General features: G+C 42.0%; 2 protein-coding genes across 3 annotated transcripts in view; one reads left to right on the top strand and one right to left on the bottom strand.

Annotated features, from left to right (window-relative positions):
• Positions 1-436: 436 nt before the first annotated feature.
• On the bottom strand, positions 437-10,277 carry NSL1 (NSL1, MIS12 kinetochore complex component). The gene is made up of 6 exons (XM_017811768.1): positions 10,047-10,277; positions 9,788-9,872; positions 7,590-7,720; positions 5,287-5,341; positions 2,505-2,572; positions 437-1,911 (listed from the first exon to the last, which is right to left on the bottom strand). The coding sequence occupies exons 1-6, from the start codon at positions 10,239-10,241 to the stop codon at positions 1,633-1,635; spliced, it is 813 nt and encodes a 270-aa protein (XP_017667257.1). The 5' UTR covers positions 10,242-10,277; the 3' UTR covers positions 437-1,632.
• Positions 10,278-10,292: 15 nt separating this feature from the next.
• Positions 10,293-14,993, top strand: part of TATDN3 (TatD DNase domain containing 3) — a 5,157-nt gene continuing 456 nt past the window's right edge. Inside the window, exons 1-9 of one of the 2 annotated variants that reach the window (XM_017811766.1) lie at positions 10,293-10,374; positions 10,468-10,500; positions 10,592-10,665; positions 10,877-10,961; positions 11,603-11,665; positions 12,717-12,826; positions 13,227-13,282; positions 13,484-13,596; positions 14,694-14,774. In XM_017811766.1, the coding sequence (XP_017667255.1) occupies positions 10,321-10,374; positions 10,468-10,500; positions 10,592-10,665; positions 10,877-10,961; positions 11,603-11,665; positions 12,717-12,826; positions 13,227-13,282; positions 13,484-13,596; positions 14,694-14,774 (669 nt within the window). In that variant the 5' untranslated portion in view covers positions 10,293-10,320. The remainder of the gene's footprint in view (positions 10,375-10,467; positions 10,501-10,591; positions 10,666-10,876; positions 10,962-11,602; positions 11,666-12,716; positions 12,827-13,226; positions 13,283-13,483; positions 13,597-14,693; positions 14,775-14,993) is intronic. The other variant, XM_017811767.1, reaches the window with a different exon arrangement.

Here is a 14,993-nt window from a genome sequence, read left to right as displayed (position 1 = left end):
AGGATCTTCCTATTAACAGAGAAAATGTTCAAGTACTATAATGGTAGCCATGCAAAATCCTGCAGGGCTCACTTTGTCTGGGAACACTCAAAGAGTATCGGTGGATCTTGGTGAAGAAAGCCATGGTGGGGATTTTCAACGCCGCACAGAGCACAGGCACTCAAAGCAGCTAAAATAGCAAGTTGCTGCGTGAAAAGCCATCTCAGTCACAAGTTCCACAGCTCTGCACCTCCAGCCCCTCTCACATCCTGTCCTCTCTTACATTAGATGCTTTGTAGCCCTGAGATTAATAACAGCCATGAGTTCAAAGGCAGTAAATGGAACTACTTCAGTTACTCAAGCCAAAATTTAACTGTCTTCTGAAGTACGCTCACTGCTCAGTCACCATCTATTCCAGGACTAGAACTGACAACGTTATCTGAAACTCTGATCTTCCTCAATTGATTTTATTTACTTCATATAAAAACACACATTTGTATTTACAAGAACGACGGGAAAAATATTTACATATGATTACATACATAAAGTCTAATAACGATGCTAAAATCTGTCACGTTCTATCGAGAATTTTCAGTCTCAAACATCGGGTTGGACCTATCTTCTTACCACAGTACATTTCATTAATAAAGCATCTAAAAACCCCCTCCATTTACTGTGTAAGGAATGTTACATATCAGCACGTGAAACTATAAACCAGAAAAGTTTATAAATAGTTAAGGCACAATGCTCAATCTAGTAATACTGTGCAATCCTCTAGGTACTAATGGGTAAAGAAAACAAAAGTGAGCAAGCTCAGCTGAATACCATTTACTGGTACCCTGTACTGATCTTTAGAGTTTAGTCAAACACCAGAAATGCATACACGACCCAAGTCAAGATCCTGTAATGTGTAGACACAGTGCCCAGGAAACCCCCAGTCTGCATAACTGGATTACATGAAATGAAACATCACACCCTAAAATGTTGATGGTTAAATTTCTATTTAGAAGAGCACACTGCAAGTAAATACATACAATTATTAAAAATCCAAGTTTAAGCAAATATGACTATAAATAAGCCTAAATAACCTATATTCAGGAAAGGCAGAATAGCAGGGACCAATGTCACATTTGTGCATGGATTTTCTAAAAACTCTTAACATCCTATGAAATCTGGTGTTTGCAATACGGTCCAGTGTGAATTCATTTATTAAAATGAAAGCCACACGACTCAGTAATTAATGAAGGTGCATTAGGAGAACTAGACATCCTCCAACTTCTTTAGAGGCACGCTGAATGTAAATGAGCATTCAGTGGTTTCCTAAAGACTGCCCACATACATAAAGCATGCACATGAACTCTGAGAAGCGCAAGGACTCGAGCTAAGTGCTGCAACATAAGAGCAAAAAATGAGAGCTAAATGGCGATACATTTGCTGGATATTGGATGCTACTGGTATGCATAGGCTTTCATACACCATCAGCATGACGGTAAAAATACAAATATTGAAGGATACAAAATACAAGGGATTGAAGGCTAATTAAGGAAGCTCCCATACACAGCACTGAGAGGAGACGAGTTTTAAGAGAAACGATGGAGCAAACGGAACAAGAGTACAACTGAGATTCCAAACTGAAAACACAGAATGAGAAATTCACGCACGGAGAGCAATCTTCCTCCGTCGAAGAGGGTAGCGCTTCCTTTCTGGTGAATCTGCAGCTTTTCTTCTTTTTAGCAAAACATAAGGATTTTTACTGGTATTAGCGTCTGTTGGTGTGACTTCTCCTGGTGGTACAAAATTTTGGACATTATTTTCTTCCTTTGCCTTTCCACCAGCAAAGATTTCTTGCCGCAGCTTGCAGAGTTCCAAGGTTGGTTGCCAAGTCAACACCTGGGAAAGACCTTCTGCTCTTTCTGTGAGTGCTGGAAGAGACTGCAAAAACAAACCCAAGTATCTCAAGTTACATAGGAAAAGTAACAGGTACAATGAATGAAGTATGTTTATTAGATTCTGACAGGGACAAAAGTTTCCGTGTCTGCAGAGATGATCCTTAGGATGGTGGGTGAAGGTTGGGAATGCAGACTTACCACCCCAGTGGTGACAAGAGTCTGTGCCCAGAGGCAATGCAAAGAGTATGCCAAGGTTAAGTGTTCCCTCATGACATCTCTAAGCAGAGTAAGTATCACAGGAACACCACAGCTGATGCCTAAGCAGGTACTGAAGTAACACGTCACACTCTACGTGATGTTGTACAGGTCTTCAAAAGATGTGTTATTTTCCAGATGCTGCAGGTTCCAAAATCTCTGTAAAAAGTATTTCCTATAGCCACAGGGTAATCTTCCTTACTACCACGTGACAGGGAATGCTTTATAGACAACTTCAGCAGTTGTACCTACTTCAGAAGTACACACACAGGCTTTTTTGTAAAAAACTATCATGAGGGTGAGTTAGAAAGCCTGTTTTGTGACATATTATCAGATCAAGAAAATAAAAACACGTCCTCTTGGAGCACACAGGGGTCTCACCTTCATTGCTGCGCTGATCTGTTTGGATACCATTTCTGCCACCTGCTTCAGATCTGCGATGAGAGCATCTACAGAAAAACATAAAAGCCCAAATCACCTTCTGAAACGTAGCTCCCTCCCCCCACTACTTGCTAGCAGAAACTGGACAGAGAAGCAGTAGAGTCCCTGTATAAAACTTAAACCTGCAGCACATGGCTTTCATTATAGCACTGAGGATGACAACTGATATGCTTTATCTCACTAGTATTATTCTTTATCACTCAAAATGCAGTACTGTTTAGCAGTCCCAACTATGACAAGCCACAGAGTTCTTCCCTAGAAAACCTACAGCTTATGCAAACCATGAGACACAAAGCTATTATTTGACATAAAGGAAGAGAACAGTTGTTAAGAAATAAAAAATTATACAAAAAGATTTGTTTTCAAAACTTTCAAGCTCACATTACATTTGATAAAAACCGCACAAAAGAAGGCGAATAAACGCAACTGTGGAGAAAATGAGATGAAGGAAATCCTTTAAAGGAGGGGAAATAAATAATCTTATGTCTCCAGCAAGTTGGCTTTTACAATAAAGGCTACTTTTTTTCTTCTGGCTTAATTTGCCAAGGATTACCACCAAAAAGAACCAAGCAGAAACAACACAAACTGCACGAATTCTGCTGTGCTAATTAGGAAGGAAAGAGGAAGGGGAAAGGGAAGGGGAAAGAAGGTTTCAGTAACACTGAAGCAGGCAGCAGGTGGAGAACACGGGGAGGAATATGGGATATATTTGATTGCAGTAGCAATATGATAAGATCATCAACACAATAATTCTTTATTCAAGAGTTAAACCCTCAGCTATCATAAAACTGTTTTGCATGTTCTCCACCATCCACAAAACTTAAAATAAGCAGACCAGTGTGCTTCTGGGAACTAAGCAACCTCATCTCCACTCCGATTACTTTTCTGTAGGGTTTTAGTGTCTGCAGTAGGACACAGTGTTAGAGGGTGCACACACCCCTAAACCCTGTCAGGGTTAAACACAGCATTCCACTCTGAAGTCAATCTCTCTACTGCTGCTGGAGATAATTTAAGTCAGTCAGTGTATTCTAGCCCAGGGTTACGGTGGCTCCCTGCTGAAAGGTGGTGAGCAGCGAGAGACAGTGTTTGTTAAACTGTCAACATGTCCAATGTGCAGATCAGACATGGTTTAGGAACGTATAATCCATATATGAACATGAATAGTAAAATGTATCATCAGAATTTAGACGAATAAACAGTCCAACAGCAGCCTCATAAAACACACCCCAGAGGCATGGACATTCCCTAAAAGAAAGCTATATCCATAATGAAGCAATCTTACATTAGAGTGCTGGGATGAGAAGAATGGTGATGCCATGAAATGGCAAGAAATGAGTTAAGTAAAAATAGAAGTAATTATTTGGGTTATTATATTGAAAGGCTGACACACAGTTAAATGAAATTTGCCTGCAGGAGTTCAGCTTGACATAGATGGCATTATATTCCTCAGTGTTCAAGGCTTTCCAAAACATAGGGAAATGAAAAAAGGAAACGAAAGGCACTGAGTAATCTAAACATTTTTGGTTTCTGGCCACTGTACTTGCTAAACTGGGATACACAAACTTCCCAAAGAGTACCTAATACTAAAATTCAGCACAAACTCTATGCTATCTTTGCTACAACTTTGCTGTTACCAAACCTAAAAAGACAATACCATAGTGCAAACTGCTACTAACTTTCAAGAAGTAGTTAATTCACATCAGAAAAGCATAGGTCTTGGAACCCAGATATGAACTGACACTCCTACTAGCTGCTCTGCACAGGCTGGCATTTCTGGAAGCAATGTCTCCATTTACAAAGAGGAAATGATGCTTAGAATGAAGTTAGATTAGCAGGGTGAGAACTGGAAGATTAAGCTCAGCTTCTCAAACTTTTAGCACCACTGCTTGTTACACTAGCTTTACATCCTGGCAGTAATCTGTAGTGAGGGTTCTTTAACCAAGCTTTTCAACTTAGAACTGCACTGGCATATTCTGTCATTTTTTCATACTTAGGAACAGGCAACACAAAACTTTCCATTTCTTAAGGCCAGCCTCAAGAAAGCACATCCCAATCACCCACTGCCAAATCCACCACCTTGTTCCATAGACTTTGTACAAGGCATCTTTCACAAGCATGCAGCAAACTTATGATGCTGTTTGCAGTTTTGTGCCTTCATCAACCCTTACATGTGACACGGGCAGGATAAAATCCGTGTCCTACTCTGAGTTACTCCTACTTTGCAAGCGATGTCAACACTGCCATCACTGAGGACTACACAACAGCTTTCAATTCCCTGAAGAAACTGTCTGATTAGGAAGAGAGATTGAAGCATTTCTAGTATTCATGTACAAGGAACACAAGAATGGCCAAAGTATAATGTCAGTGATCCAACTAGTTCCCCTTCTGGTCTCCACCAGTGGTGAAGGAAAGAAGTAAGGAAAACTACTGGGGGTAGCTCTGTGACAATTCCTATCCAATACACACACACAGAGTGGCCAGTTTTTGCCTTCAAGTACAGTGTCCCACTGCAGACTGCACTTAGAACAAGAGAAATGGACACAAGAAAACTGAGGCAGCAATACACTCCTTTATGAGAAACTTGTAGCTATTTTAGTTAATTATATTAACAGCCAATAATTTTAAACAAGTTCAAAGAAAGAAAACTTCTTAAACATTTACAGCTAGCCAGTAAGTAGGCAGTGTTTCCTCAGTACAGCTGCCGTCCCCATGAAACCTTTACCTTGAGAAGGCTGAGATCTTATCTCTTCTGGTATTACCACGGGCTTGTAGAGCTTCTGCATATTCAAAAAAAAAGGGAAAAATTCTTAAATACCCTCTTGCTTTAACAGATACCTAATATACACACAGCAGTCAGAACAATGGAGACAGTAGCGGAATTATTTACATCAAGAATAAATTAGAGGTTCAGTTACTGAAAACAGTACTCTGGTTAACTCAGTTACATTCTCTGTAAACATATCTCCAGACTCTGCTTTAGTTTGCAGAATTCTAATTATTAAAGCAGAACTGAAATCCAAGCATTTCAGAAGAAGCATTGCCACCTGCTGCATGACTGAGGAACAAGAGCTGCTCTGGCTTCTAAGGGGCCATTCACAAAACCAGCGCGCTTTCACAGAGGCACAAACTCCAACAAAGGGTACATTAAGACAAAAAGCTAAGAAAAAGAAAACTACTTAAATGACTTCATTCTAGCCCTGCAATTACTTATGCAAAAGTAAGAACACTGTGCTTCACAAACTGTGAGTCTTGTGACTTGACAGCAGTTAATTGAGACGTGAAGTAAACTAATAATAAATGAACGCAACCAATATTTAGCTATATTAAAGGTGGAATTAGAACTAACTAACAGAAAAGAAGGAAAAAATACCAAAGATGTGGGAACACAAGTTATATCATCAGCAAGTTAGTATTCTCCAGTTCAGGAGCTGTCCCTCAACCTTCTTCAAGCAAAAACAATTCCTCCTTGTAGTTTTCCCAGAGAAATTTTTTCACAGTTCACACATCTTTTCAGCAGAAGAACAAACATTGCTTGCATTAGCCTCAAACACTAGAGAACACATTGACTGAAAACCCACAGGGTGATTTCTTGCTTTGGCAATTACATGGAGATCACCACCATAAATTAGTAGTTCCCTCCAGATAAACCACGTCTTCATAGTTGCTCTTTATGCCTCAGAAAACACGCACCACAGGGTTAGCCAGGGTCAAGAAAGAACACAAAACATCCTCAACCAAAAGCAGAGAAATCACTAGTACCTTCATAGAAGTAGCTCTGAGAGGAAAAAAAAGACACTTCATTTACAGAGACAGACTAAACTTTCTCTATTTCTATACATACTTACAGAGAGATAACTAAACTTTCTATATTTGCAGCCACTTTTAATTGAAATAATCTAGCTGTAGAGTGATGTAAACTTTGAAGAGATCAGCAAGAGTAAAAGGGTAGCATGAGAGGCATTCTAAATAACTAATACACTGTGGAACTCAAGTAGCACATAGCTTTCCTTCTGCAGAAAGGATAAATTGCCTTGCTAAATCTTGATGTTCTGTAATAGCACGTTTTATTTGAGCTGACTTCGTTTGTTTAACACACTTGATATAATGACAAAACAGAGATTTTCTAACATATACTGCCTTTTATGATATCTCAGGTTTAAGACAAATATGTACCTATGCCCTTTTCCTTACTGTAAATCATCTCTGCCTGGCTAACTAGAGAGTCAATGTTTGTTGGTTTTAGTCCTCAGAAATGCAATGCAGGCTCTTAACTTTGGAAAAGCATCCCCATCTTCTTTAGTGCAGAATAACTGAAGTTGGAAAGGGCCTCTAAACACCCTACAGAAAGTAGGGCCAACTGGTGCAGGTTGCTCAGAGCCTGAATCTCTCCAAGGATGAAGACTCCACAGTTTCACTGGGCAACTTGTGCCAGTATTTGCCTCTCGTCCCTTTTTTTTTTTTGCCAAAGGAATCCTAATCAATCAGGAGGTAAGCAAATGGTAGGCCTAATGTAACTGCAGGGAAGAAATCTAGCAATCAAAGACAGGACTGGGTTGTTTAATGTCAGTAATAACTTTACACTGAGTGTCAAAATGTTACAATGTAGCAAAAAGCACTTAAGAAGTCACAGACATTCTTTTTAGCCAGGGTATACTGTGCATGATACTATTTATCTGTATGTAGTGTAACATTTGGCACTTCAACCAGCCTTTGGGCAAGGACTTCAGAAACATGTGACAATAAGTGCATACTGGCTTGTAAATCATGAGGCACCAGATTGTTTCACTCTGCTTAAGTAACTGGCTGAACTGTGCCGCAGACCCAATTCACTCATAGCTTTGTAGTAATCCTCATTTTACTGAAGAACCAATTAATGCAACAAACCCATTTAATTATGTGACAAATAACCGAAAGCAACCATGGGAAGGAGCTTAAAGGTCAATATTAGATGATTTATTTCTTCAAGTTACACATGGTCAGCAGCTACTATATGCAAAGTTTTTCTGAAAATTTTAGGTTACTCACCAACATCTCTTGCTCAGCTTTCATGGTTTGGATAGCATGCACCAGTATCTTTTTAGGCCACTGTTTACGCTTTGTTGCTGTCTCTACTATTAGTTCATCAAACTGATCTTCGAGAATTTTAATGTTGGAACCTAAAAATGACAAACACACAAAGTTGTTGCAGGGAATTCTCCTACAATTTTTTTTGAGACTAATTTGTAGGAAAAAAAATTATATCTGAAATAAAATAATCATGCATTATTATCAACAAAGAGATGCATTATGTCTGGAATCTCCTTGTTAAGGGAATACAGAAATTGGAGCATAACTTGATGCTGGCCAGTTATTTTGAAGTAAATGAGCTGCGGGCATGAAGGGGGAGAATCATCAGGGCAAAAATAAAAAATGTATTTCTCTATGAACTCTGAATCTATGAAGAAAGTCTTAAAAAGAAATAGCTGTCTTTTGAGATCACATGTTTTTCAACTGAAGAAAAGCAGTGCAAGATGCAGAAAGAAAAATGCTTTATCTGTATGATCTACAAGTATTAAACAAACTCCAACTGTACAAGCAGTAATTTGAAGCCTGACTGATTTTATACCACACAGAGCACAAACATACAGTTCAACGTGACAAAATACAATGCCACCTTAATGAAACACACTTCCTGGAAATACTCTACATCCTGACAACATCTACAATTTCTAGTCACAACGAATTTGCAAAATATATACGTGCCTGCTTTAAACACCTGAGGACCAAGAGAAAACATAGTAGGAGCTACCTTTCATAGCTCTATTTTCCAATGTCAGGGTCAGACTAAACACCTAAAACATATTTTCAGCTGTGAACTAGTATTTTTATTACTGCTACTCTACTAAAGGGACTTAACTTCTCCAAGATTTCAAATTAAACTTAACAATTTTAAAACCTTAAGATACTATTTTAAAACTAGTCTCAAAATTTAGACAAGTAAACGCCTGCACTTTCCTGACATCACACATCATTGTTACAAACTGCAAAAAATAAGTTATAGAAGAAAGCAGAATGAACTCTCAGGGTCACTCCATGCAGAATAAGGTCGTTGCAAACCTCTGAAAGGCAAAATCAAGGTTTCAAGAGTTTATGGGTTTGTTTTGGTTGTTTGCTCAAGGATCACCATGAAATCATTTAAGTATAAATAGAAAAGACTTGAGCCACTGGCTAATGTAAACATGGAAGGCACAAAATGTCAGATCTCTTGGTGATTCAAACCACATCGGAGATAGGCACACAAGTAAATTTTTGCCAAATTAAAAAGCACAACATAGTCCTTACATCTGTTTTATGCCAGCTGCAGGCAGATGACAGTACCTCGGTTTAGCACTTTGCATCATGAGACCAGTGCATTTTTGACCTTGTAGTCAAAGGAGTTGGAGTTCTGTCATTCTAGAACAACAACTGCAAAAGCTTCATAGAGTCAGAGAATGGGCTGGAAGGGACTTTTAACGGTTATCTAGTCCAAGCCCCTTGCAATGAGCAGGGACATCAACTAGATCAGGTTGCTCAGAGCCCAGGTTTGCTCAAAGCTTCCTCACTAAAAACCAGTTCAGGGAGCTCTTTCTCCATAGTTAGTTCACTATATCTGTATTTTTAGCTTTATGCAACTAAAAAAAGCATCAAGTTGCAGGTAAAGGACACCTCATACCAACACAGGTGAGCAAATGAACCACACTGAAACTTTATTTGGACACCAGACTACCAAGAATCTCCACTAATATTATTTAAAAGACAATCATTACAATCACACTGTGCACATTATGTATGTTTATATATTATTACACATCAATAATTTTCAACACTTAATTTGTATATTAAATAGCAGCAACAGACAATCTCTTAGGGTCGCTTGATAGGAAGGTATCTTGGACAATGCCCCAAACACTCAGGGCTGGAAGGGCCCTCAGCAGGTGACTCAAACCTCCTGCTCACAGTAGGGTCAACACCCAGTTCAAACCAGGTTGACTGGTCCAGTTGATTTTTGGAAGCCTTCTGTGCTGGAGACTACACAACCTCCCTGGGCAGCCTTTTCCAAGGCCCAATTAACCCAATAGCGAATTTTTACTTCCGTACATTAAGGCAGAACCTCCCCCTTCAACCCCACCCTTTGCCTCTGGGCAAAACCAAACCGAACCAAAACAAACCCGCCCGGCAGGAAATCAATGGAAACCAGCGCGTACCGCTCGGCGGGCTGGGGTCATCCGTGGCCTCCTCCCAGGGCTGCCCGTTAATGGTCACGTTCTCCCGCAGCGCCGTCTCGAAGTTCTGCAAGACACGGGAGAGGCTGGAATCCATCCCTCAATCCCTCCATCCCTCCCTCGGGAAGGCGGGAAGGGCCACCTCGGGGTGAACACCCGAACACCTCCCCCGCCCCGCTGGCTGAGGGCCGGCCCCAGGGCCACTCTGTGCCGGAACCGGCCGAGCCCGCTCCCCGCTCACCCAGAGTGCGTCTCCCTCGGCGGCGGCCCCGCCGGGCTGTCCCTCCAGCACGGCCCGCACCAAGGGCGCGCACAGCTCCATCACGTCGCGCAGCCTGCGCTGCGAGCAGCACCGCACCCGCCGGTCCCGCTGCGCCGCCACCGCCCCCTCTACATCCATACCCGGCCCCGGCCCCGGCCCAGGCGGCGCCGCCATTTCCCGCCGGGGACGCGGGGAAAATGCCGGCCCGGAAGCGGAACCCGCGGCCGCCCCGGCGCTCCCCCCGGGGCGCGGCATGGCGGGGCCGGTGGACTGTCACTGCCACCTCGCCGCGCCCTGCTTCCACACGGTGAGGCGCGGCGGCCGGGCGGGGCTGGGGGTGGCGGTGGGTGGGTTGGTGGGTGTGCGGGCCGGGGGCTGAGACGCTGCGTGTCTCCTGCAGGACGTGGCGACCGTGGTGCGGGCGGCGGAGCAGGTGAGGCGGCCGGCGGGGACCCCCTGCCCGCTCCCCCGTGGCCCCGCCGCCCGGGGCGTCTCAGCAGGCCGGGGGTCTCTGTGTGCCGTAGGCGGCCGTGTCGGCGCTGGTGGTGGTGTCGGAGCAGGCGGGCGAGTTCCGGAGCGTCGTGGAGCTGTCGGAGAGGTGCGAGGTCGGCTGGGGGGTCCCGGCGCCCACCCGTGTCCCGGGCGCGGTGTCCGCGCCTCGGCGGGAGGTGACAGGGGACGCGCTGCTCTCCTCCTCCTCCATCAGGCCAGCCCTTCTTGGCTTTAAACTTGGGTTCTCTGGGGTTTCTTGGGCTTAAACTTGGGTTCTCTGGGGTCTCTCACACTGCCGATCCCTGTTCCGTGTCTAGGTTCTCAGGATTTGTTTTGCCATGCCTGGGCGTTCATCCCGTTCAAGAAGTTTCTCCAGAGGAGCAGCGCAGTGTTACTTTGAAGGTAAAACACAGGCTATAAAATACGGCTGGGACTTTTCAGGACAGACGACAGGATGCTCCAGTCTGCCTGATTTACCTTCAGTTCTGCCCAGTGATTTTTCTGCTCCCTGTGATGCAGGAGACCCAGTGGACTAAACCCCAGGTTTGTCCATATTAGTCCTAAAGCAGAATTGTTCACTGGAGTCATCTGGCCCTATTACTGCAGTGAAACGGTTTAAAAAATCCCGAGTGAGTGCTTTGCTTACAGCGAACAGCATTTGCAGATGTCCCTTTGTTAACATGGGAACTGGAAGGCTACTGTTTGTTACCTTAGCCTGAAAAACTCAGGGAGCTGTTTGGCTGTTTGCAGCCATGTAATCTTATCGGATTGCTTATGGGCCTTGTTTTAATTACCTCTCCTGCTACTGCGAAAAGATAGCTAGAAATTAGGGGTATTTCAAATAAATGTTACATACCTATATGGCGAAAGGGTTATTAAGTAAAGAAGTCAAATCCTGAAGGTTTCTAAAATCTGACTGCACAACTTGCAATAACAGCAAGTTCTAAAGTACAGAATTTAAGAACAATGAAGAACAGTTTAATCATCATGCTGAGTTCATAACCCTTCCCCCTTGTAAAGGCATCTTTAACTTGTTCCCGCAGGATCTGGATGCTGCACTGCCACTTATAGAACTCTACAAAGACAAATTGGTGGGGATCGGAGAAGTGAGTAGAATTCCACAACTTGTTTAAACCTCTTCAGCAGCAGCTGTCACCAGAATTACAAAAACTTATCGAATGCTTGGTTTTGTGTATGCTAGTATAAGTATTGCTTTCAGTCTGAACAAGCACTAAGTCTGATTTGTAATTCTCTTAATGTGCTTTCCTCCATAGATTTGCCTGATTCCCTCCTTTCCTTCCTTGTTATTATTAGAAAATAGATGGAATTTATGTTGGTGGAGTAGTAGAAAGATTGCATAATTATGTTGTATCGTCTTACACCTGAAGGCAGAGCCTTCCTGCCTTCTTCCCTGACAAAGTTAGGCTAAGCTGTGATTTCAGTACACCTCACTGACTTGTACAGTTCTTTTTTTTGATCCCTCATCTATTTGTATCCACGTATTGTCCCCTGTCTAACATTTGTTTATAAAGGAATTGAAGCTTGAAAGCTTTAGGGTAGACTGCATTTGTTTGTGTGTTGGTACTGGAGGGACTTATATCTGGTTCTGCAGTGGCTGCAGAAAAAGCAGTTGTTGGCAGAGCTTTGTAGCTGAATTTGCCATGTTGTACTATATATAAAAGACTTTGGTTGGTGTAATTGAATGGGACTGCTTTGACAGACTTTAAATTTTGCCTGAACGTGTTTAGATCAAAAAAGTATAGAAGTAATGGGTTATTTTTGCTAGAGTTTGGACTAAAGCTATGGATTCAAGTCAGAAATTTTACTTATACTGGAGATCCAGATTTGAGACTTATTCTGAAATAATATTCAATAGAATATAAACCCCCAGAAAACCAGTTGCAGATTAAAGTGTTAAATACCCTTGTTAGTAACTATCTGCCCACAAATGCTTTCGCAGTTGGAAGAGCTTATGGTTGAGAATGGATTTTTTTCTGAGTTAAGCTACAGTTGAGCTTGTTTTAATTTCAGTCTCTAGTATACATACTTTGAAATGCTTTGCAATTTTGAAGCATTTTTTGCTTTTATATGTGAAATAATGGGTTTGTTAAGTGTTAGGTCTGTAAAATTTTTTTCCCTTCTCCTCTTGTACTGTAGGTTGGACTAGATTTCACTCCCAGATTTGCCAGCACCGATGAACAGAAGGAAGGACAAAGACAGGTTTTGATCAAGCAGATCGAGTTGGCAAGAAGACTGGATTTGCCTTTGTAGGTTTTATTTATAATAGTAGGAGAATTTGCTAGATCTCATTAAAATGTGGAAATATTTCCCAAGATTTATAGTTACTAAATGCCCACAGAACTTTTCTTAGATGGATTAAACTGGCATTAGTGTCCAGTCAATCTCCAGTTTAAGATTTAATTATAGAATTTTCCCTGTGTTTGCACTTCAATACTGTCGCCTTCTGTTTCCTGTCCTTGCTATGTTTTCCCTATATCTTCACTAGCTACAATGATTCATACATATATCTCCGGTTTTTTTCCTGATAAAAGGTGTAATACAGATTAATTACTTCCGTGCCAAGGTGCTGTTAGTTTGTTCATGTTTGCAAAAAAAAAAAAGTATTTGGCTGAATTTCCTAATGCCAGGCCTCTCCTTGCTGTGCAGAAATGTTCACTCCCGCTCAGCTGGAAGACCAACCATTAATCTCTTGAAGGAACAAGGTATGCTTTTAATGCATTTTCTCTGTCACAGCTTTTGTCAACAGAATTTCTTCAGCTGTGCCATGTCCTCACTTCAATTTGTGTGCAATAGTGCAGATATTCTGTATACAATCTTTGTGGGACCAAGGTCCCACTGGAAGCTGACATAGCAGCCCTGCTCTGTAACCCTGCTGATCATTTGTTTTGCTTCGTTTCTCCAAGGTGCTACAAAGGTGTTGCTCCATGCGTTTGATGGGAAGCCATCTGTAGCGATGGAAGGGGTGAAAGCTGGATACTTCTTCTCCATTCCTCCTTCCATTATAAGGAGTGAACAGGTAACATTTTGTCCTGATTGCAGCTGGGGTCTGCTCCTTCTCAGTGCCTGGGAATTGGAGGTAGTAGCTGACAGCTTATCATGATGGCTGATGAGACCAGGTGCCTGCATACAGTTACTGTAACCTGACACTTCTCAGGAGAAGTTTCAGTTGCTATAGCATTGCACATTTTTACTTTGGCTGAATTTCTGTCTGGGACTTTTGCCTTAGCTAGGCTTCTGAGGGGAAATTTTGGCTAAAAGAACTCAGCTGTTCCTGAGAAACAAGGGGGTTTTTTCTTCTCATTTAATGTGGTTTCTGGTGAACTCTTCTTTGGCAGCTTCTGTCACTGTACTGTTTTAGAGTAGGGACATGACACATGGAAAACAACTAGTTTCTGTCTCAGAGCTGTGGCACTTTCTGTTCTAAATGAAATCCATTCACAATTGGCTAAGTTGCAGACTTATGAAGAATTCTGATTATCACAAGTAAAGAAGCAGCTAAATTGCTTAAAGATGGCATTGTTCAGATTCAGTGCTTTATATGGTGAGACTGCTCTTTTAATTTCTATTCTGGGCTGCTACAAACTTTGCTAACCTCTTATTTTGGGGTGGCAGTCTGTTTCCATCCTGCACAATCATCACTTTCTGTCATAAGCTCAGGAAATGTAGGAAAGGAAAAGGCTTCATTCAAGTGGGGGAGGTATGAGGGATGGATATAGATGGGGGTGAGGTTGGGAACTTGGAGGAAGGAAAGCAAAGGTACACACATATATACACAGAGAATAGCAAAATTGCATTGGTAGCTCTAAATGCAGTGTGTTTACTGCAATATAACTGCATTATTATATAACTGCATGATTTAATAAGTAACAATGGATTCAGTGTTGAGATAACAGTACTTCAGATATTTAGGAAACAGGAGAATCCTAATTTGAAGGGACTTCTTGAGCAGCTCCTGGTATTCTTGCTTCCATTCAGAAATTGTTGCTAAAGTGCAGGCAGTGGCACTGAAGTCTTTTGATGTTGCTGTTAAATGCAGGAGATGTCCTCCTTTCATAATTTTTCCCACAGGTTTAAGTACATAAAGTAATTAATAGCTGTCTTATTTTCTTCAAGAAGCAGAAGCTTGTGAAACAGCTACCTCTGGAAAATATGTGCTTGGAAACTGACTCTCCTGCTCTGGGGCCTGAAAAACAGGTAAATGATGAGGGGGGAAGGACTTCTGTGTACGTATATCCAAACCCACACCTCATGGAGGTCAGTTACTGGTACAGGAGAGTGAAGTAGTGTAAGCATGGATACAAGAGGTGAAAGAGTTTACCAAGGGAATGTAATCAAGAAGAACAGATTCGTGTAATTTTTCTGGAACTCATGCCACAATGTGACTGAAGTTGTGTCAGGAAGTACTGACTCTGA

The sequence above is a fragment of the Lepidothrix coronata genome, unplaced genomic scaffold, assembly GCF_001604755.1.
Source record: "Lepidothrix coronata isolate B3197 unplaced genomic scaffold, Lepidothrix_coronata-1.0 Scaffold33, whole genome shotgun sequence".
In the NCBI taxonomy this organism is placed as follows: domain Eukaryota; kingdom Metazoa; phylum Chordata; class Aves; order Passeriformes; family Pipridae; genus Lepidothrix; species Lepidothrix coronata.
This window is presented reverse-complemented; position numbering and strand designations above follow the sequence as displayed.

Bases quoted from the DNA above. Each gene is read 5' to 3' on its own strand.
- NSL1 (XM_017811768.1), bottom strand. From the start codon at position 10,241: ATGGCGGCGCCGCCTGGGCCGGGGCCGGGGCCGGGTATGGATGTAGAG. The intron at 7,721-9,787 runs GTACGCGCTGGT...TGTCATTTTTAG, and splicing joins TGACCCCAGCCCGCCGAGCG to GTTCCAACATTAAAATTCTC. The intron at 2,573-5,286 runs GTAAAGGTTTCA...GTTTTTCTGTAG, and splicing joins AAGATCTCAGCCTTCTCAAG to ATGCTCTCATCGCAGATCTG.